Source organism: Zingiber officinale, chromosome 11A, assembly GCF_018446385.1.
Source record: "Zingiber officinale cultivar Zhangliang chromosome 11A, Zo_v1.1, whole genome shotgun sequence".
In the NCBI taxonomy this organism is placed as follows: domain Eukaryota; kingdom Viridiplantae; phylum Streptophyta; class Magnoliopsida; order Zingiberales; family Zingiberaceae; genus Zingiber; species Zingiber officinale.
Window position 1 is genome coordinate 84,375,277 of NC_056006.1, and position 22,938 is coordinate 84,398,214.

At 39.6% G+C, this 22,938-nt stretch overlaps 1 protein-coding gene and 1 non-coding gene across 2 annotated transcripts; both read left to right on the forward strand.

The window, feature by feature from the left end:
• The first annotated feature begins 7,772 nt into the window (after positions 1-7,772).
• LOC122031883 (50S ribosomal protein L7/L12-like) lies at positions 7,773-8,972 on the forward strand. The gene has a single exon (XM_042591087.1). It carries the CDS (start codon positions 7,832-7,834, stop codon positions 8,447-8,449), a length of 618 nt encoding a protein of 205 aa, XP_042447021.1. The 5' UTR covers positions 7,773-7,831; the 3' UTR covers positions 8,450-8,972.
• Positions 8,973-21,157: 12,185 nt separating this feature from the next.
• Positions 21,158-21,318, forward strand: LOC122033038. Its single transcript, XR_006126320.1, has one exon. It is a non-coding gene; the product is annotated as a U1 spliceosomal RNA (small nuclear RNA).
• The last annotated feature ends 1,620 nt before the right edge of the window (positions 21,319-22,938 follow it).

A 22,938-nucleotide genomic window follows, 5' to 3' on the forward strand; every position in this document is an offset into this window, starting at 1 on the left:
AGACAAATTTTAAATACAAAATTAAAACTTCCTTATTTGTTTCTGAAAATTTTTAAAATAAAAATTTCTCTAATAATTTTTTTCTTCATGGTTGGTTATAAAAGGAAATTTTATAAATTAAAATCTCTCTATTAAAACATGTGGATGATTTCCAAAAAGGAAAGTTTTCTTTAAAATTAAAATATTCCTTTTAATCTACAAATAAGGAAAGATATCAAATCTTTTCTTAATCTTTTGTAGAAATTATAATAAGAAAGATTTAATTTTAAAACTCTCTTTTAAATCATGAACATGGTTACAAAAAAGGAAAGTTTTATAAAAATTAAAATCTTCCTTTTTAACTACAAATAAAGAAAGATATCAAACCTTTCACTTAATCTTTTGTAGAAAGCTATAAAAGGAAATATTTAAATTTTTAACTCTCTTTTAAAACCATGGTATCCACATAAAAAAATATTTTAAAAATAAAATCCTTTTATTTTATATATGGCCGACCACACCAAGCTTGGGCTCCAAGCTAGGGTCGACCACCTTTACTTGGCTTAACCTTTGGCTTGGTCGGCCCAAGCTTGGACTCCAAGCTTGCTTGGCCGGCCACCTAAGGTTGGGTAAGAAGGTGGTATATGTGAGTATAATACTTTATAAATAAGAGGCTATGATAGAGATCGAGAGGAGAAATTAGTTTTAGTCTCCCGATGAAATTAAGCTTCCCGTGTTCGCCCCGAACTTCCAACTTAATTTCATTAATAATAATTCATACCACTAAAGAATTATTATTGAACTACCACACCAATCCCAAATTATATTTTGGGCTCCTTCTTATCATGAGTGTGTTAGTCTCCCTGTGTTTAAGATATAGAATGTCCACTAATTAAATGAGTTACTGATAACTCACTTAATTAATATCTAACTCCAAGAGTAGTACCACTCAACCTTATCGTCATGTCAGACTAAGTCCACCTGCAGGGTTTACATGACAAACCTTATGAGCTCCTCTTGGGGACATCATCAGCCTAGATTACTAGGACACAGTTTCCTTTTATAATCAACAACACACACTATAAATAATATCATTTCCCAACTTATCGAGCCTATTGATTTATCAAACTAAATCTCACCCTTTGATAAGTTAAAGAAATGAATATTAAATATATGTGCTTGTTATTATATTAGGATTAAGAGCACACACTTCCAGAATAACTAAGGTCCTGTTCTTTTATTAAGTCAGCACAAAAAGAACTTACCTTAAATGGTTCTGCTCAATACACTCAAAGTGTACTAGTGTAATTTTATAGTAAAGATAAACTAATACCAAATTACATTACGACTATTCCAATGATTTGTTTCTATCCATTTTAGTCATGAGCTACTGTTTATAATCTATAAACAACTGATAACATGATCTTCTGTGTGTGACACCACACACCATGTTATCTATAATATAAATTAATTGAACAACTACACTTAGCATATAAATGTAGACATTTGACAATGTGATTCTTTATTTCAAAAATAAATGTTTACAAAAAGCTAGGCTTTTAGTATACACTCTAACATTTTTATGCTTCAAGCTTACATCTGGGTCAACTAGCTATGGATCTGGAGAGAGCTAACAAAGTTTTAAAAGATAGAGTGGAAGAGCTACAGGTTACCCCTACTATTCCAGTGCTGCAATGATTCAATTACAAGGAAAAATATATTCACAAATCGAGCTTATCACTGGCATGGAGAAAACTCTACAAGACTGTCATCAATTGTTACAGTCCCAGGAGGCGGAGAAGAAAAACTTGGAGCTTCAATTACAAAGGAGTCAGTCTAAGATTCAGGTAGAGAGGGCTCTAAAAGATAGAGCTCTTTCAAATCTAGCTCGGAAAACCACACTTTTAGAAGGGCTACAACTATCACATGACTCTAGATCCCCTGAACTAACTCAAGAGTTAGCCACCAAAAACTTCTCATTGTTACACCAACAAGAGAAACTAAGAGCCCAAGATTCACAGATAACCTCCCTATTAGATGAGTTAGAACGGTCCAGAGCGGAACAAGCTACTATCAAGGTTGAGAGGGATAACCTTCAGTTTGAACTTCAAACGTATAAGGCAGGTGAGGATGAATATGCCAAGAATCAAGTCAGGTGTATACAACTACTATCAAGGAACTGATTATATATAGCTTTTTGTTTTCCAAGAATCAAGTCAAGATTCTTGGAATCCAATGTAAACTGTTCCAATATGATCTTCAAATCCTTGACTTGAGTTTTAAGGCTAGAATTCTCTTCCTCAAGCTTTTGAACTTGAGTTGAGGTTCTAGTCTGAATCGGGTCAGCCAAGGATTCGGAGTTGGTCACTTCTTTAAGGGATGTTACCTCCTTTAGAAGTGATTTGATCCGAATATTAGATTTAGCTAATTTATGCATTAAATAATTAATTAAATTGTATAAGCGAGAAATACTTACAGAGGAGTTAGGCCCTTCGGAAACGGATACGGATCCATGGCTTCTCTAGGACTCAGCCTCCGATTCGTCCTCGCTTCAAGATTCGTTGATTTGGTCCCGGGCCGTCATTACACGGAAACTCATATGTTCGAGTTCTTCATCGTCAGACTCTTCTGAAGAGGACTCATCTCAGGTCGCCTTCAGAGCTTTCTTCCTTGTTGGTTTCTTCGCGTCTTTCTGGTTTGGACAATTCGCCTTGATGTGCCCCTTCTTTTTGACATCCTTCTTGTCGAAGCCTTTCTTCTTTCTGTAAAGCTTCCTCACCAGGTTGACGAGTTCGACCGTGAGCTCATCATCGTCATCGTCGTCATCTGAATCCTGTTCTTCTCCTGACTCCGATTCGATTCTGCATCTTGGTTTTGACTCGCGCGCTCTGCCTGTACCTGCAACTAAAGTTATACCCTTCTCGACCGCACGTGAGTTAATATGTTCATGCAATTTGAATTCTGAAAATAACTCATCCAATTTAATTGAAGAGAGATCCTTGGATACCTTGTAAGGTATTCCTCGGAAAATCATTTAGGGAATACCTGATGATATCTCTATATTCTATCTTTTGTCCGATTGCGTGGAGACCGTTGAGGAGGTCTTGGATGAGTGCTGCAATTGGCTTGCTGTTTCTCCTTCCTGCAACTTAATATTATATAGTTTATTAAGAATAAGATCCCTCTTACTTACATTTGTATCGGACGTGCCCTTGTGCAACTTGATCAGCTTCTCCCACAATTTTTTGGCGCTCGAGAACGGGCTGACGCGGTTCAATTCCTCCTTCGTTAGTCCACATTGGAGGGTGCAGGTCACTTTGACATTGACTTCTACTTTCTTGATTAGAGTCGCGTCCCAGTTTTCGTATGGTATTGGTTTGCCGGCGTCGTCAGTTAGTAGTTCGAGCCCGATTTTGACGATCATCCAGACTTTAAAATGAATTTGAAAGTATGCTTCCATCCGACCCTTCTAGTAACCGAAGTCATCTCTTATGAAGAGCGGTGGGCGAGCGGTGATATAGCCTTCTTGGTGAGCCATTGAAGATCTAGCACGAAAAATGAAAAAAAACGTGTCCCAAGACTTGATCCTGGATTAGTAGTGCGGTTTAAAAGAGAAGATACTACACGATCTCGAGTGGTATTGCACAAACTTTGAGATAAATTCGAATACGAAAAAATAGATCGGAAGACGGTAAGAATACCGATTCCAAAAAGCTGAAAGACACCACGGAAATGTACTTGACTGGTGGTTGCACCAAATCGAAGCGACCCCGCTCTGATACCAATTGTTGGATTGAAAAGCGCTAGAGGGGGGGGGTGAATAACGCTCGTGGCTTTCACTTATCGTATTCGAAAATTCAACGAGAGTTAAGCAGCAGAATAAGAAAACAAACACACAAAGACGCCAAGTATTTACTTGGTTTGGAGACTAGGGCGACTCCTACTCCAAGGCCTACGCTCGTTGAGCGTTTACTTTAGGTAATAACTATATCGCGCAAAAGGTTACAACTTTAGAGTACAATATTAAAACTAAAGTAACAATTATACCGATGATGAAAATAGCAATCTTGAAGCGTCGAGTCATCGGGGTCTTGTCATAGCTTAGCCGGATCGTCTTGTTAGCAGTATGCAGCTCAAAGATGTCTTGGAATTCGTTAAAATGCAAGTGCTGGTCGAGATCTCCTTGTATAGCCCGCTGAGGGCGCCCTCATCCGCGTCGAATCCGCCGCGCGGATGAGCTCTGAAGAAGTCCTCGCAGATCCTCTTGAAGGCACCTCCATACTCCTTAAGGGCACTTTCAAGGCTATCTGAGAAGCCTGAAGCCTCCATGAGGGCACCTCCAGCCTTACTGCGCACACTTCTCCTTCTCTGCACCCGAGGCGCCTCCAAGCTCTATGAGGGCACCTCGGGTATTGTTCATCCGAGGCACACTTTGCTTTTTAGTCCCTGCAAAACATGTTAGTCCATAAAATACTAACATATCCTGCAAAACAAAGTTAACACATAATAAACATAGTAACAAAAATATTTTGACAGACTCCGGACTGTTCGGTTTTGACTTCGGATTTCCGACCGGAAACCCTATGTCGAACCGACACCTACTGTTCCCTTTGCGAGGAACACGTCCTCACCTACTCCACTCAGGAGAGAATATCTGATGCCAGTCTGACCCTCCAGATCGATTGGACTTTCTATCTAGGGTTACCACCCCTTAGAACCTAGGGTCCCCCCAGGGGTTTCCGCCACCTAGGGTTATCTCCCCCTAGGACCTAAGGTTACCCCCCTTAGGGTTTTCCACCACCTAGGGTTACCATCCCCTATGACCTAAGGTTACTACCCCTTAGGGATTTCCACCACCTATGGTTACCACCCCATAGGACCTAAGGTTACCATCCCTTAGGATTTTCCACCACCTAGGGTTACCACCCCTAGGACCTAAGGTTGTCGCCCCTTAGAGTTTCCCTCCACCTAGGGTTACTACCCCTAGGACCTAAGGTTACTGCCCCTTAGGATTTTCCTTCACCTAGGGTTACCACCCCCTAGGACCTAGGGTTACCATCCCCTAAGACCTAGGGTTACCACCCCCTAGGGTTTTCCACCTGCCTAACCACAGTTAGGACTTTTCTATAAACTCATTCGCACATGTTAGATAATAAGACAATTTAACTTTGAACTCTTTGACATAATCAAATCATATGTTCGATCGTCAGATGCTTCCCGCACTACAAATCGCAAGAGCTCCGAACCAAAGAAGCTTCTTGAACTCTCCAATGCAAGTATGGAATGCAATGCTTGCTTTTCTTGGAAGGAATTGAGTGAGTGAAATGAGGACGTGATGGATCTTATTTATACTAATGAAGGGATATAAGAACCTCTTGGTTCAATTAGATCTCATCCATCTATTTAAATTGGATGATGTAGATCGCATCTTTTCCTAAGAGACACAATATCTCTTCATTAGATGTTATCCTTTAGGAATCAATGAATGAGATTAAGCCATCCAAAGGGCACTTAAACCTTTCAAGTTGGATGAACAATATTTGTCAATCTTGATCCAACGATCTAGATTTAATTTCCCATTCAATTTAAATTTCAACAATTGATGGAACCGATATTCGTCAAGAAGACTCCTCGGGAGAGTTGACTTTTGTTGAGAAGACTCGTCGAGAGAGGTGAACGACTCGGCTGTTCGAATTGGCTCGGTAGTTGACACGTCCCATGAAGTCTATGTTGACAAAGTTAAGGACCCAACACATGAACCCTTATTTATCTCCGCATCATGTCACAATATTTTAGCAACTATAATACAATGTTGTTATAAAATAGATATTTCATCTTACTATTATATTGTAACAGCACTTTAGCTCTTATCAATACTAATAACATCATGATTTAACAATTACATAAGTATCATAATATGAGCATTTTATTTTTGTTCAATATTGACTTAAACCGGTTAATGTTAGTCAATATTATATTATAATAGTTATAAATCAGATATTTATTCAATATGTATATTGTGTTGTAAAAATTATGATTTTGTAGTTATACGGTTGTATTAGTTATTATTTGATTGTAGTTATTCTAATTGTGTTATAATGATGTTAAAAATAAGGACAGTTTCATAAAGTCGATTCCAATAAAATGAGACTCCCTCTTGATTTTAACCCCTTTTAAAATCTTTCTTTGCTCCCTGCTTATTCAATTGTTGCCTTTATTATGGAACGAAAGCAACAAGATCAATTTGATTCAGTCTTCTCATCAAACACTTTTACAATTCAAATAAGAAACGAATGAAAAGAACATAAACAATGAGATGAAGGCACATGTATCCAGAACCCAATCTGGCCGACGAAGCTAGTGACCAAAGGGTTCGAAAGAGTTGAACTGGAAGTAACTTGGAAGAAACATGAGAAGAAACTTGGAAGAAACAAGAGTTTGATTCAAAAAATGATGTTTTTGACTAATGTAAATGGGATGTCAAGAACCTGGAATTGGTCAGAAATGCAAGGTTGACCTTGGGTTGCAATGAGAGTAGAGTGGAAATAGCAACAACCAACCAAGTCAGAGTTAACATTTTTTAAAAAATTTAATCAAGATCTTCCACCTAATTTAATCACTATCGAAATTCCTGGTCAATTTTGCACAAACAAAAATCTCCCGCAAAATCGTCTTGCTGACTAAGACTGAGGGTCAACTGATCTAATAATGATGGAGTAGAATCCGCGTTTACAAGTCAAAGCCACCACCTTTAAGTTCCTACCTCCTTCCATTCAATCGATCATCCCTCTCTCTCTCTTCTTCTACGCACTTCTCACTGATCGATCAAGGAAAATTAGCATCAAAGAGAGAGAGCGAGATCGAGAGCGATCCGATTGGTCATGGATCAAGAAATCGTTCCGATCAAGTTCTACCGAGGCATAAACTCCTACTGGAGGAGTAGAAGGTACCAAAAACTGGAGAGCTCGGCTCCGGGGAAGAGGGCGATGTCAACACGGCTCGGCGGTGCGGGAGGCAGCGGACGGTGGATCACCCGGCTCCGGCGGCGGATCGGCAAGACCCGTTTCCGGGTCCGGATCCCGTCCCCGGTCAAGATCGTGGCCCGGATCCGAGACGCATACGTGGAGTGGATGCTGTCGGCCGCCGGGAAGGCTCCGGCGGCGCTTAGCGGGTCAGATGCCTGGACGAAACGGATCCCCAAGTCCGGACCCGCGAAGACCAGCTCCAGCGCGTTCGAGCGCAGGTTGATGTTCGAGATCTACAACTCGCTCGTCGTCGCGGGAGAGATCAGATCAAAATGAATCAGTAAAAACAAATAGATTGTTTTATAAATGTAGGATCTGTATCTGTTAATTAGCTCTAAGCGTGTTAAAAACTATTAATTACAATAATATGTAATGAAACGTCTTGAGTAAATTTAGTGTCGGAGGAATTTATTTATCGGGTAATGATACGATCATTTATGTCTATTTTTAAAATTTTCTTTTGAGATTTTTTTCTTGCATATCAATTTTTTTATTTATTTATGTGCATTTAATATATAAAATTAATTAAATAAACATTCAATTTGAAATTATAAAATTATCCGTAAATAATATTTATCAATAAAATTCATAAACTACATTAATCTTCTTATTAATAAAATGAAACTATATTTAGACTGATTTAATTTAATTAAATTATCTTATAAATAAATTTAAATAATATTTAGTTTAGTTTGCTCGTTTACGTTACGGCCCCATGCTTTTTGGACCGGTTGGATCGAGTTGGCTTGAAGGCTTAGTTTGGCTAACAAAACCGGGTTACGAAGCCCTAGCAGTCGTTGGCTAGTCTCCAAGCCAGATAGGGATCGATGAGCTCTCTACTTCGATCGGGCGGCCACCCCCGTCTCCTCTCCGCCGCCTCTTCCTTCCCGTTCCTCCGCCGCTTCTCCGCTGCGGCTCCAGCGGCCAAAGATGACTGTGGAGACCTCGAGCCCGTCGACCAGCGGAGGCTTCCTGCGGACTACGACCCCGCCACCTTCGATCCTTCGGCGCCGCAACGGAGCCCGCCGTCTGATCGGGTTTGGAGGCTCGTCGACCAGGTCGCCGCGCTTTCCCTCGCCGAGGTCGCTGAGCTATCCGTCATACTCCGGGATAAGATGGGGATGAAGGAGCCCCCGGCTATCGGCATCGCCAACGCCGGGGCTGGCGGGGCCGGCGGATCGGCTGGGGGTGCGGCGGCGGATGGGAAGGAGGAGGCTAAGAAGCAGGAGAAGACGGTGTTCGAGCTTAGGTTGGACTCTTACGATGCTGCTTCCAAGATCAAGGTGATCAAGGAGGTCAGGGGATTTACAGATTTGGGGCTGAAGGAGGCGAAAGAATTGGTGGAGAAGGCACCAGCGGTGATTAAGAAGGGGCTCTCAAAGGAGGAAGCCGAGCAGATCATTGAGAAGATGAAGGCCATTGGTGCTAAGGTTGTCATGGAATGATAAAGAAAGTGAGTTTCTCTCGCGCATCAATTGTGCAATTCTTCAATTCATTATGGAGAAGGATATATGTGCAAATTCGATGCAAAGTTGGAATTTTTATCTCTTGATAACAAATTTGTTTCTGATAGTCTCAGTTATGGGAGTTTGAAGAAGAAAGAGATGATTTTTAATATAAACTAGGAACATGGAAGCATTGGGAGGTATCTCCGAACCCTCTAATTATGCTTCTGTGTAGATTCACATTGTTTTGGGAGCACAAGTGGTCGTGCTTGATGGAACACTATGTAAGGGAAACTGACACTTTCAATTTCACACTGAAGATTATGACAGTGATGATACTAGGCCATCTTTTGCTTCATTAAGCTGTAACATTGATTGCAAAATAAATTGGACATATGCCCCCCAACCAGTTTCTAGATGTTGAAAAATGCTTCAACTTAACCTCCATATTTGAATATGACTCATGCAAATCCATAGTTCTGAATAAAACATTACAAGAAACATCTATATGTTGAACATGAAATTTACATGTTGATAAATTATCATTCTTTATGTTATTTCATTTTTTTTGTGAAGTTACGTTTGACTTATATGGAAGGCTTTTGAATTCACATTTGGAAAAATATCATCTGGAGGTATGGAGCCCTTGTTTGGGCATCCATAAGTCCATATGATGAACATGAAATTCACATGTTTGAATAATTATGTTTATCTATGTTATATTTTTGTTCTGAAAATGTTTTTGACTTAGCTAGATGATTTTTCAAGTTCATTTTAGGAAGAATTTCATATAGAGATTAAATGAGCCTTTGTTTGCCCATTTTATCAATTAGTGGCCTTGTTGGGATACTCTCCATCTGTAAATTTTTCTTTGCTTTGCTGTGGACAATTATGTAGCACACTTGTGTCAGTTTTCTTTCTTTTCCTTACATAATTAGGTCGCAACTTTTAAGTTTGTGGCAATTTATTGGATAATCTCTTAGAATTGTTTTGCATCGGCACTTAGGCTCTCACTAGTCACTAACATTTTTGGTATAGATAGGTTGGTGTAAATGGTCCGATCCCTGCAACGTTGTTGACATAGTTTTGTTCCCCATGGGTGCCAATCCTTATAGACTTACCTTTTTTGGCCATAACGATAGATTTCCTTTTGGATGAGAAAATTGGAACTTTTTTCATGTTAGTTAATTGTAAGTTCATTTTCATGTTAGAACAACTGCCACAGTTGCCACAGTTGCTTATGGGAATGCATATTCTCCCAACCTTAAAAACAAGAAAAGCTAATTACTAATTATGATTGCCACAGAGCACATTTAGAACACAGCCTACATATTCTCATCAGGTTAAGAACTAATTCCAATTCTTCGTAGTCCATACAGTCTTATAAGGAAAATAAGTATAAAAAAGCCTCATTGTTATTTTGAGCAGGTGAAGGATGTGGACTAGTGTTTCCCAAAAGTTTTTCTAAGGTTAGTTTCTATCAGCCTAGTTTTCGTGCAATTTACTTGAAACAATTTGTTGGGTAACTATTACTGTTATGCTGAGAAAATTCCCATGAACAATTAGAAAATTTTGCTAATACATGCCTCTACCTCATACTCTAAGGGATCCACTTTGTTTTTTTGTCAGTGTCACCTGATAAAACAAAAGAAATGTCCTTTGCTTAGTATCATTATTTTTTATTAAAGAATCCACAAGTTACAGAAATGTTGGATGTTCTTCGGAACTTAGCTAAAAGTGTTGCATTTTATTTGTCGTCCACCAGCCTTTACTTAATTTTATCTTCTATTATCTCTCCTGTTGTCGTCATTATCATAACTGTTTAGGTAGTTGACAAGAAGATCGACCTAGTTTTGAGAGTTTTCGCCTGCCATAGTGTCAAAAAGGTGATAAGACTTGCCCCGTGAGCCCTTCCAAGACCGTCTCAAGTATATTGGAAGGGAGTAAATCACGGAAGTCATTTGATCAGCCGAGCAGCCTCCTAGGTGAGATGGCCTAGCACAGGATAAACCCATGATTCAAACCCAAGATCTATTGTGGTAAATTCTCATCCGAGTACCAACTCGGTTATGTCTATGGGGGTGTGTTATTGTCTGTCATAACTGGATAGAAGGAAGTCTGGGCTCTGGAGGCTTTCCTATGAATGATTTATGACATGGGATAGATCAATAGTTTGCCAATTACTAATTGGGCATCAAAACCTGAATTGGTTGCAACACAGATTCTGGAAACCTCGCAATAGAAATTAATAAACTTTTTACATGTTCAACAAATTCACACACAAAAAAAGTAAGAAGACTATTTCAAGGGTTATGTCACAGTAGGAAAACAAAGTAACAAGGTCTGTGCTAAATACTCATAACACAGTCTAATGTTTTGTATGAAGACTTGCAAAGAATTTTTAGGCTCTGGTAGCAACTTCTCCTTCTGGGTGATAGAAAAGCATCTCCTCCCACATCATCTCTTTGATCGCATCTTCCTTGACATCGTCATCAAAACCAAGATCGACGGGGTCATTAGCATCAGGATCAAGCAGGGGGTCGTAGAGTGAAGCCATATAAGGATGCTGCAGCGCCTTAGTGACATCGATTCTCTTTGATGGATCAAAAACTAACATCTTCTTCAGCAAGTCGATGGCCAAGGGATTGGTATTAGGGTATATGCTAGCGAAATGAACGCCTAGACTCTGTGGTAGTGATTTGATGTACATGCGAGCATGTTCATTGCCAACGAAGTTGAGATCATCATTGCCCTTTAACGCCAAGAACATTGACAATGCGCTCAAGCTAGTTTATATCGTCAGTGCTAGGAAAGAGAGGTCTGCGCCCAAGTAGCTTAGCTAGAATGCAACCGGCAGACCATATATCAATGGAAGTATTGCATCTATTTGAGCAAACAAGCAGCTCTAGTGCTCGATACCATCGAGTAGCAATATATGAACTCATTCCTCTACCACTACGACTCATGAAACGAGCTAATCAGAAATCACCAAGCTTGAGCTTGTAATCGGCGCCATTGACAAAATGTTTTTTTGGCTTCAAGTCTCTGTGAATTACGTTGGCCAAGTGAAGATATATATATATATATATATATATATATCGTCAAACCTCCAAAGCGAAACTAGGGCAGACCCAAACTCACCGTCGTGACGCCTTCCTCGACGTGCACCTTCCCTCGGTGTTCCTCCTTGCTCTCAGCTCCTCACGCCCCTCATCGTCCCTCGGTCGCAGCGTTACACGAAAAGGGGGGAGCAAGATGGTACGCTACGTTCTCTCCGACGTCGAGGATTCCACGGTTTTACGGCCCATTGCCTGTCAGCTCGTCCTTAAGGCAGTACGTATTTGTTTCCTCTCCTTGTCTTCTCTGCCTCTGGTTCCCCTCTCTCGGTGTCTCCGCCCTCTTCACTCTCGTAATATTCTACCTATCATTTTAGATCAAGGCGAATTTTGAGGGGGGACGGTGATGTTAGGAGGAAAGGGAGAGTCTTGATTGACGCTTAGATTGTTCGTTTATGTATTTCTTGTGCTATCTGATTTTGGTTAAGGATTCAATTGAATTTTTAACAAATTATAAGTGGGGAAATGTGCATTTTTTATAACCTTTTTTTTTGTTAATAAAAGTCCTTATATCAATTTACATTCGTCCAAAAGAAAAAAAAAAGCATTTGTAAGAAGCCGTTGGTTCTTTTCTGCAGAAGACAATCGACAAGGGATCTAGATCGACATCATTAGCAATCAAATAGATATGATTCCTATGAAGTCTGTTAGCGGGATGTGCCTGTCACTAGTGCCCCTCGGTCATACAACAAAAAAACACATACTCTACCTAATGTACATAGTGATGAAGATGATAATTACATTCAACCATCCCACCTTCTTGTAGAGACTTGCTTTACCTTTCAAGATGACACCCTAGACATCCGTCAACGGGACTACCTGCTACTAGCATCCCTCGGTCATATGATCTAGGGCATCCCTCTACAGGATCCACAAGTATCATAAACATTCAATCAAATATGGTAATTAAGTCCAAACACATAGATCCGCACAAGATCGAATAGATACAAGACATGCTAACATCATCTAGATAGGAAATTGGTATATCTATGAGTTCTTACATCAAATCACACCACAATTACTCCCTTAATCCTAGAATAATATATATACCCCATAACACAAAGATAAAGAATCGAAGATATAAAGATTACAAGCATACCAATCCAAATCGAGAGAAAAGAAGAGAAATGTTTATCCAAATGGCAATGAGTGATGCTCAGAACCAATCCTTAGCTTCTGGAGTCGATGTGGAGATGGAGATGGCCTCGGATCGTCGAATCAAAGTCGGAGAAGATGAAGATCGACACCAAGATGGATCTCCCCAAGGGGAGAGCCTTCCTCTCGCAAGAAAGGGGAAGAAACCCCCTTTTATAGAGCAGGGTATGGGCATCGCACGACCCATGCCACGACCATGTGGATCCATAGGGCATCTCCCTTTTGGCTCACAGCTGGGATGACACGGTCGTATGAATTCACACGGTCATGTTCTGCTTTGGTTCTGGATGAGCCACACGGTCGTGTGGCTCACATGACCTAGCTGCTTTTGCTTTCTGGAGATGCTGCACGATCGTGTAGACTCACACAGCCAACCTTTACTTGCTCGTTGGATGTGCTTGTGGGGTGACACAGCCGTGTGGGTCACACGATCGTGCCTTGCTCCTTCTCTAGCGAGGGGCACACGGTCGTGTGGCTTCACACGACTTAACAGTTCTTGCTTTCTGCTTCTTTGACAGGGCCTGTGTGGGTCACACGGCCTAGTGCAGTTTGCCTTTCGTTGGTTGTTGCCCGGATTGACCACAAACTCCGTTTTCTCTCTGAATTTGACTCCTATCAACAGAAAATGCAGAAAGAGCAGATCTCCGAACAAAGAAGAGTAATCATGCTGAAAGTAAGACAAGGGGTATAAAAATGCATAGATAAAGCATGTGTAAAATATGTGAATGTGCGTCAAAACATGCATAAAAGTGTATATAATCTACGCACATCACTCCGCTGTAAGAACATTAAAAAATTTTTCATAGTAAATGAATTAAGAGAAAAGAGAAAAAACTTTTCTTACCAAATGAGGCACTTAGCTCAAGGTTGACTGGAGTAAGGCCAAAAATATATAGTAGGCCCTCTATAGTTAACTCGGGCAAATTAAATTTTAGGCCTTTCAGATATTCTATTATCGGACCCAAGGTGGGGTCTGTATGAAGGTTCCTTAAATTGGGAGTAGATGGAAGATTTTGTTGCCAAGTTGTAGGATAAGGGGAAGGGGTTGGGAGACGAATGAAGAAGTACCTAACTCTCCATACCTTCTGAGCTGGTACTCGATTAAATAAAATTGCTTTAGGGTGAGACTGAAATTTAAACAGGTCATTTGATATAAGACGGGGAAAAAAGTAATAGTGAAACAGAAGAAGTGATAAAGAAATATTGAATAAGAGGCAAACAATGACAAAACCACTTAATATACTAAAGGATTGAGGAATAAGTTGATTCAGTGGTATGTTGAAGTAGCGGTTGATGCTAATAAAAAAAGGGGGCAAGGGGAAACGAAAATCTTGATACAATTTGTTCTACAAAAAAGGTGACACTTTCCGGGGGAGGATGATGGGGACAATCTTCGGGAGTAGGAATCACTATCTTGGAAGGAAGATCGTAGTTGACCTGGAGATAGTAAGCTTCTTCAAGAGTGAAGCCAGAAGAGCATTGTGCATACCACTCTTGGTTCTCCGCCATTATTGTACGGGAGAGTTACGTGAACTAAAGAAGAGGAGTAATGGAAAGTTGGAAATAAAATGATGAAGTCAAGGATGAAAAGAGAAGAGCCTTAGGTTTTTTTGTAGAATGTTTCTAGGGATTCCTTAAAAAGGCTTTACTAAGTTGGGTTGTTGGATCATAATAGTAGAAAAGGCGGGATCAATTATGAACCGTGTGATGATGAGGTGAGGTGGTGGAGAAAGAAAGAATTACACATCTCCAATAACATACACACATGTGTCCTCAACACGAAGCTTGTGGTGGTAGGTGAATCAACAGGCAGTTATCTCGAGGTGTTGGTGATTTTTACCTAGGTGGACTTGGTTTTTTGTGCAATTCCTTTATCATAGGTATAAATGAGCTTTATGATTTAAATGAAAAAATAGTAAGTTAAATTCATATAGGAACGATTATTCACCCTGAATGATTATTCACCCCGAACGATTATTCACGTAGACTTAAACGAAAATCAACTCGAGCGAATTTTAGTTGGTGTAGAGAAAACCCGACATATCATATTTCATTCGATTTTAAGAGCCGAATGTATGTTACCCCATATATCATAGTTCGCTCAGTTTTTAAGAATCAGGCGTATGCTGCCCCACGCATTGTATTCCGCTCGGTCTTAAGCAATCCCCATTTTATCTAATTCGATTTTTAACCTAGACGGTCTTTATGTACAAGCTAAGAATCGGTCTTAAGCCAAAGAATGAAACTACAATAAGATAAAAATGCTTGTTGAAATTAAGTATAAGCTAAGGACGTATCACTGAAAATTCTAATATTAGGCATAGGACATACAGAAAACGATAAGGAATAAGATGAATCATGATAATTTAAGAAATAAATCTGGGGGACATTCTGAGTTATTCAATCATAATCTAAGGAGCTAGCAGGAGGATCAGAAGTCAGGTGGTCACCCTCCTTAAGTTGCTCTATAGCACCTTGTGCTCCCAGTATGAGTGCCCGAACAAAGGGATGAACAATTGTCGTATTGAACTCTTGTGTTTAGAATAGCGTATTTTTCTTTATGTTAATCATTCTGCTTCTTCTGCCTGATAGGTTTTTAATGTTGCTTGGATGGTCACCAATTCCACTTGGGTAGACACCAGATCAATTTGGGCAGTTACCCACTCCGAGGACAAAGAATCTCGTTCAGCCTTTTGAGTTGCTAGTTCTGATGTCTTGGCAGCTAGTTCAGTAATATGAGCAACTTCTCTTGTTTGTAGCTGATCAGATAGTTGTACATTCTTTTTAGTTAGCTCAGTTAGCTTGGCTTATAATTCGACTTGAACACTTGTTTCCGTTTGAAGTTGGGATTCAACAACATCTAATGTTGTCTTCCATTGAGTTGCCTTTCCAATATCAATTTTAGTTAGTTCCTGAGCCTCTTAGAGCCAAGCAGATAACGCTTTTATTTGTTCAGATGCTTTTACGCCGACTACCTCAGAAGATTATTGCTTTAACAACTCATTTTCCTGGGCTAAATTATACAATTGCTAGGAAATGTGCATGCTAATAGCGCAACGCTGAATAATAAATAGGGTGATAAGTGACTAAAGAAAAAGGTGAAAATAATCAATTAAAATGATAGTACCTTAGTTTGTTCATAAGCAAACTCGTCTGCTAGTAGTTTGGGAGGTAACTCACTAAGATTGCTCTGGCCTCTGACCAAGCATCCATCAAGAGACACCCTAACAAAACAGGAAGAGTATGAGGTAGGAAAGATGAAGGAGAAGATGGAAGAGGTACAGGAGGTAAGCAAAAGAAGGGAGGTAGCTGGCCAGATTCTTTTGGCATAATGTCACAAGATTTTTCCTGAGAAGAGGGTAAAAGGTTGGAAACTGGAGGATCATTCTGCAAGGAGGAGCCTTCTCCAGTTTGCACGGGACTAGACAGTAAGAGGGTCGGATAAAGAGTAGACAAGGTTGGCTCCGGAGATTACTCTCGCCTCTCTTAGAGAGCGACATCCTCAAGGATAGTTACTGCCTGCCTTTTGAGGGAAGGAGTGAGGGTGAGCTTTCGCCCCTCGCGTTTCTTCTTTAGAGTTACTTCTAGCTTCGAAGGAACATCCTCTGGTAAGGATGGTGAAGCAAGGGCAGGATCCGTAGAGACTGTAGCTGCACTAGTTTCCATAGCTTGGTCAAAATTGGTGGTTGAGGGTAAACCCCGCTCAGCCAATAGCTCCTGTTCCTTAGCGCAAAGCTCCTCCTTTGATAGGGCAATCATTTTAGTAATCAGAGCTTTCAAAACTACGTCCACTGCACAGAATAGAGTGATAATATAAACATTGAAATACTAAAACTTATCAAAGGAATATGGTGATTTCTTGTAGACGGGGCTTAGACCAAAAAGATATAAAAAAATCATCATGCAACCACTGGTGAGTTTTGAATTGTTGACTGCTCAATTTAGGAAGATAAGAAATAAAAAATAGATCCTGCTTAAGTCTCGTGGGATCTGGGAGAGGGGGAAAAGAAGATTGCCACGTAGTAGACCAAGTGGCAAGGTTGGGCTTCTCCAAGAAGAAGAAATGAGACTTCCAGCTCTTGATTGAGGACGATATGTCCTTAAAGAAAACTTCCTTTGGGTGAGATTAGAAAATGAAGTCCCAGCTTCTGACTTTTTAGGGTAGGAAAATAAATACAGATTGTGGGGAGTGGGAGGAATGCCAAACAAGCGAAATAACATAAACATCCTACACATATATCGGAAAGCATTCGGGAAAAATTGTTGTAAAAGGATGTGAAAGTATTGGTTACTGCTAAAAAAAAGGGTGGATAGGGAAGTGGAAGTCGGTTATTACTTGGTCAAAGAAGAAAGTGAGGTGATTATCAGAAGGAAGATGAGGGCGTTCGTCTGGAGAAGGGAGGCAAATTTGATAGCTATGGGGTATTCCATACTTGGAATAAAGATGGGCTCGATCGGACGCATTGAATCTCAAAGAAGTGGAGGCATACCAGGGGCGAAAGATTCTTGGGTCATGGTAGAACCAGGTCTAAATACAAAACAAGTAGCTTACTGGGTTCATTGGAAATCAAGAAGAAAGAAATGCAGAGGAGGAGAGATCGCCGGAAAGAAGAGACTAGAAGAGATGAGAAACAATATGTGAAGAACTAATGCTATCTTAGGGTTTTATGGGAGGAAAGTTCAAGCATCATTGTCGGATTGAAACGACCCATATAAGAAGAATCGTTGATTTGCAGAGTTAAGTGAACATGCCATTATATTTTACGAGGTGATGGATGTCATCAAACGTCGCAAGAAATGAGTGGTAGTAACACGTGGCAATTATCCATGAATGAGCATTTATGAAGGATGTGACCAGCGAAACGTTTTGGCAACCCAAAATGCCTTTTTGCATATCTTTGGTACTCGACTTAGCAGAATGTGGATTGTTTTAGAAAAAAGTCACTAAGTGCCTAGGACGCAAATCGTTAGGTACCTAAGGTACGACCGAGAACGCGAGTTGTAAGAGAACCTTAAGGGCAAAGAAAAATAAGTGAACGAGAATAAAACTAAGAGATGCTTAAATTTGAATTTTCATTGACACACGATAAGATTAGCTTGCTGAAGTACAGTTGACCATACCTCAAAATTTTCCCTTTTTCATGATCAATAGAAATATAAGAGTTTCGGGGATGAGTGAACTTCTTTTCTAAATTCCCACTATGAGCTCATTACTCAGGGCAAAAAATGTTCTGTATGCCTCATTTTCTCCTTTTCTTTCGCAATCGTGATTTAAGTTTGCGCCAATTTATCTTGGGCTATGTCCTTTTGAACGAGCAGTTGACGCCATATTTTTAGGGGATGAAAGATATACAACTACGAGTGTTGGGTCATCCTCTTTTAAAGGGAGAGTTGGAGAGTTAACTCTTGTAAAAAATTAAGTCGTCCCTTTCCCAAGGTCAATAGAGCAAATAATGAATTAATCAATTATGCTTCCGATGGTCTGGAATAAGAAGTAGCATTTATAGCCACAAAGGAAGAGTGAATGAGACTAGAACTTAAGTCCAGTCAGTCGGCTACACCTCCTTCAACTAGACTTGAAGGGGATGCTAGTGATACGAGTTATGGTGATCGGGTTTAGGCGATGATGTGGATGTTAAAGTCAGGGTAAGGTGACGATCAAGGTTGGGACATGACAATGTTCGTTACTTAATTTTGTTGATCGCCGTCATTAAAATCTTGAAAGCGTGCTTGAGCGTCTCCTTAGCAAGATGCTCAGATGCAATCGATTGATGATAAGGCCGAATGAACATAAGGCTGCCCATACACGCTCGATCGGGCAAAGCTTAGGCGAGTTTAAGGATACTTAGACTTATAAAACTCTTAGCCTACGATTGGCCAAGTGGAGGACGAGCGAACATAAGGCTGCCTATGCACGCTCGACCGGACAAAGCCCAGGCGAGTTTAAGGATTCTCAGCCTTATAAAACTCTTAGCATATGATCGACCGAGTGGAGGCCGAGCGAACATAAGGTTGCCCATGCATGCTCGACCGGGCAAAGCCCGGGCGAGTTTAAGGATACTCAGCCTTATAAAACTCTTAGCATACGATCAACCAGGTGAAGGCCAAGCGAACTTAAGGCTTCCCATGCATGCTCGACCCGGCAAAGCCCAGGCGAGTTTAAGGATACTTAGCCTTATAAAACTCTTAGCATGCGATCAGTTGGGTGAAGGCCAAACGAATATAAGGCTGCCCATGCACACTCGACTGGACAAAGCCCGGACGAGTTTAAGGATTCTCAGCCTTATAAAACTCTTAGACTACGATCAGCTAGGTGAAGGCCGAGCAAAGATAAGGCTGCCTATGTGCGCTTGACCGGGCAAAGCCCGGGTGAGTTTAAGGATACTCAGCTTTATAAAACTCTTAGCATATGATCGGCTAAGTGAAGGCTGAGTGAGGATAAGACTACCCATGTACGTTTGACCGGGCAAAACCCGGGCGAGTTTAAGGGTACTCAGCCTAAAAAAACTCTCAGTAATACAACTGGCTTAATGGTCGGTCAGGATATATTCAACAGAAGGTATTCTCAAATATGATCGGCTTAATGACCGGCCAAGATATATTCAACAGAAGGTATTTTCAATATACGACCAGCTTAATGACCGGTCAGGATATATTCGACAGAAGGTATTATCAAATATGATCAACTTAGTGACTGACTGAGATATATTCATCAGACAAGCGATAGACAACATTAAGACAGCCTGGCAAACTTATCGGGGAATATTTCCTTGAAGTTGCTTCATTAAACTTATCAGTTACAATGATATACTCCTTTCCACTGCATCTTCTTCCACAGGGATCAAGCCAACAATGTTAATGATAAGGACATGACTCTTAATCAGATTTTTTTGTCTATTATGCTTTCTATGTGTTGCCATGTTTACGATATAACTAGATCTCAATTAAATTTATTATTTATCTTTTTGGATTTCTTTATGCTTTCTTAGAAAATTATGAGGTTAAGGAAAACAATTAACTCTATCACTATAACCTTTTATTTCTATTCAATATTTACACACACAACCAAATCTATGATTTATAATTTTCAAAATGGAGTACTTTTAAATTTCATTTTTTATTATGAGGGTTAATAATGAATCAGCCGCTATCACTATAACCTTTTATTTCTATTCAGTATTTACACACACAATCAAATCTATGATTTATAATTTTCAAAATGGAGTACTTTTAAATTTCATTCTTTATTATGAGGGTTAATAATGAATCAGCCATGGGTATCTAGAGGATTAATCAAGGGGTTTTGTTCATTAATATAAAGATGTGTTACTTAGCTGTTTGCAGTCGATTGATGAATGATAAATTCTATTGATGCAAATAGGACATGAAACTTTCAAAAAATTAATTGGCCGAGTGAAAAAAACATGTTCATGGTCTAAATTTTAATTTCTTTTAGGATGAATTACTTATTATTTTTATTCATCTTTTTAGTGTTTATGTATACTTAGTCTATTTGCTTGTCATGCACAGATAAAATTGTCATAGAACCTGTGCCAAAAAAGGCTTCTTTAACATCAATGGTGAACTAGGCACACAAATAGACTAAGTTCGGTTAAGAAGATCGCTACTCACCATGTATATCTGGAAGCAACTTCTGTTATATCAAGTATAAATCAATGCAACAAGACTTAGAAAATAGAATACGCAATATGTTGCACTCAGTGCTCATGTTTACTCCGTAAATTATTTGAAGCTAATTCATTTGTTATTAAGAAACAGAGCGTCTCTGCAACATATCGTCGAGTAAGTCATTTGCGCAATGTATTTAATGGCCTCAACGTGACAAAGCTTAGACAGAAGGCCATCCGAATCTCCACTCAGAAACCACCTCGACAAGAAAGTAATAGGCCTTGAATGAATCACACACTTGCAAGGCAACCATTGATCCCTCTCAATATGAACTCAGCAACGAAAGGTGGAACATCCTGGTTCATGAAGTGTGCACGAAAGGTGGAATTTGCTATAATTCGTGAAGTGAGCATTGATGCGGCTGAACCACCGTGATACAGCAGTGACAATGATGATCAATACAACCAAAAAGAAACACAGGGTTGTCGATGGGAACTCCATGATGCTTGGGTTCGCAGTTGACCCAGAAGGAGCTCTGTTTGTCCGTTTGAAGAAAGCAAAGGCATCCTTCTCAAAATGATGGAGATAAAAGAAGGGCAGGGGGGAGACATGTAGGCTAGTGAAGTGAGCACATTGCTGCATTGGAACAGCCATGAAACAACCGCGATGATGATCAAAATCGCGAGAAGGAAGGCAGACTTGAAAGTCGATTAATCACGTTCACGGGTTTTAGTCCCACATGTCGGAGTGTAAAAGAGAGAGAACAGACAGACGGGTTTAAGATTGGAGCTGTGTATACCGTTGATTCATACTTACCTGGACGGGGTCGACGGGCGATCAAGAAGACTTGTGGCCTAAATCAACGGCTTCCATTGCACGTTGGAAGGGCGTTGGTTTACCATCTCCCCAAGAGGGAGAGTGGACGTCATAATTTGTGACAGATGAGGTACGCGCGTGCGCGGCCCCTGCCAATAAAAATAAAATTTTAATTTAATTATTTAATTAATGGATTATTCTACCACTAGGGCATGGCGACCTGCTCGTTGATTGAATGGAGAATTCAAAGAAACCAATAAATACAATTATCTCGTTTTTTTTCCCATTGAACTAATAATTATATGCTAATGTTACTGTAGAATATGCTCTGTTAGAATATATTTTATAATGGTTATGAAGAATATTTTAGTAATATTATATTTATATATTAATTAATTATATATATATATATTATAATTTATTTTTAGCTAATCAAATTTTGACTAACAAAATTTACTGTATTATTAAATTGAACGATTTTCATAGGGTACGTGCGTGCATGGCCCCCGCCAATAAAAATAAAATTTTAGTTTAATTATTTTTTTAATTAATGGATTATTTTGCCACTAGGGCATGGCGAACTGTGCATTGATTGAATGGAGAATTTAAAGAAGCCAATAAATACAATTATCTCATTTGTTTCCCCATCTAACTAAAAACTATATGCTTATATTCCTAAATTGAACAATTTTCATGCGCTGCTCCATGATTTTAGGATCGTTGGTATCCTGTTAAATCAGCCATGGTTAAAATCAATTGATTAAATAATACTATTATGTGGCAAAAGATGATTCGTTCGCCCCCAGCGTCTCCGTCAATCCGTCCCTAGGCCAACACGGAGGAGATAAATCACGGGTGACTACTAGCCATTAGTGTAAATGGCTAAGACATAGGGGAGGTTATGCTCGATCATGCCGAGTTTCGACCCCAAGATCTCATGTGGCAACTCCCCATGTCTTAACCATCGCACCGCCCCAAGGGGACACTTAAATAATACTATCATGAGGTATTAGGATATGGTTTTGTATAAATAATTTATATATCCGTTCGATACATATTCTTGGACGATCTTTATAGGTCTGGGTGTCCCGAGTCATTCTCGGATGTCCGAGCCCCAAAAAATGAATCGGGGCATTCAGCATGACTCCGAGCGTTCGGACCTATGAGAATCATCCAGAAATATATATCCCAGTTTTATATATGTAAGGGTAACAAATCAGTTTTGTATATGTAAGGTTGTAAATAAATAAACAAGCTTGGAGTTTGTTATGTGTTACTTAACCGTTTACAGTTGGTTGATGAGGGAAATAAACTCTATTAATGCAAATACCATAAAACCTTTCAAAAATTAATTGGTCAAGTGAAATAAATTGGTTCATTGTCTAAATTTCAATTTTTTTTCTTTTAGGGTGAAAAACTCCACTTGTGATGAACCAAATTATGACGGGTTCCAAGACTGGATAAAGGAAAGAGGATTTGTATTAGGTTGTCATTTAGGATTAAAATTATGATAAATATCAATAAATTGATCCATTAAATTATTATGGAAATGCTAGGTTATTCTCCGGAAGAAACGCGTTGCAGGTCCTATTGGACCAGGTTGGGCCAGTAAGAGGGGAGTGAATTGCTTGTAGGAAGAAAACAAAACTCCTTCCCGTGCTTTTGACTTGTATTAGTAACACAATTCTAATTAAGTAAAAACAATAGATGAAATAACAACTTCAAAGGAAAATAAGTAAGAGACTGATTTTTACTTGATTACAACATAAGTGG

Coding starts and splice junctions, on each gene's coding strand:
- LOC122031883 (XM_042591087.1), top strand. CDS start 7,832: ATGAGCTCTCTACTTCGATCGGGCGGCCACCCCCGTCTCCTCTCCGCC.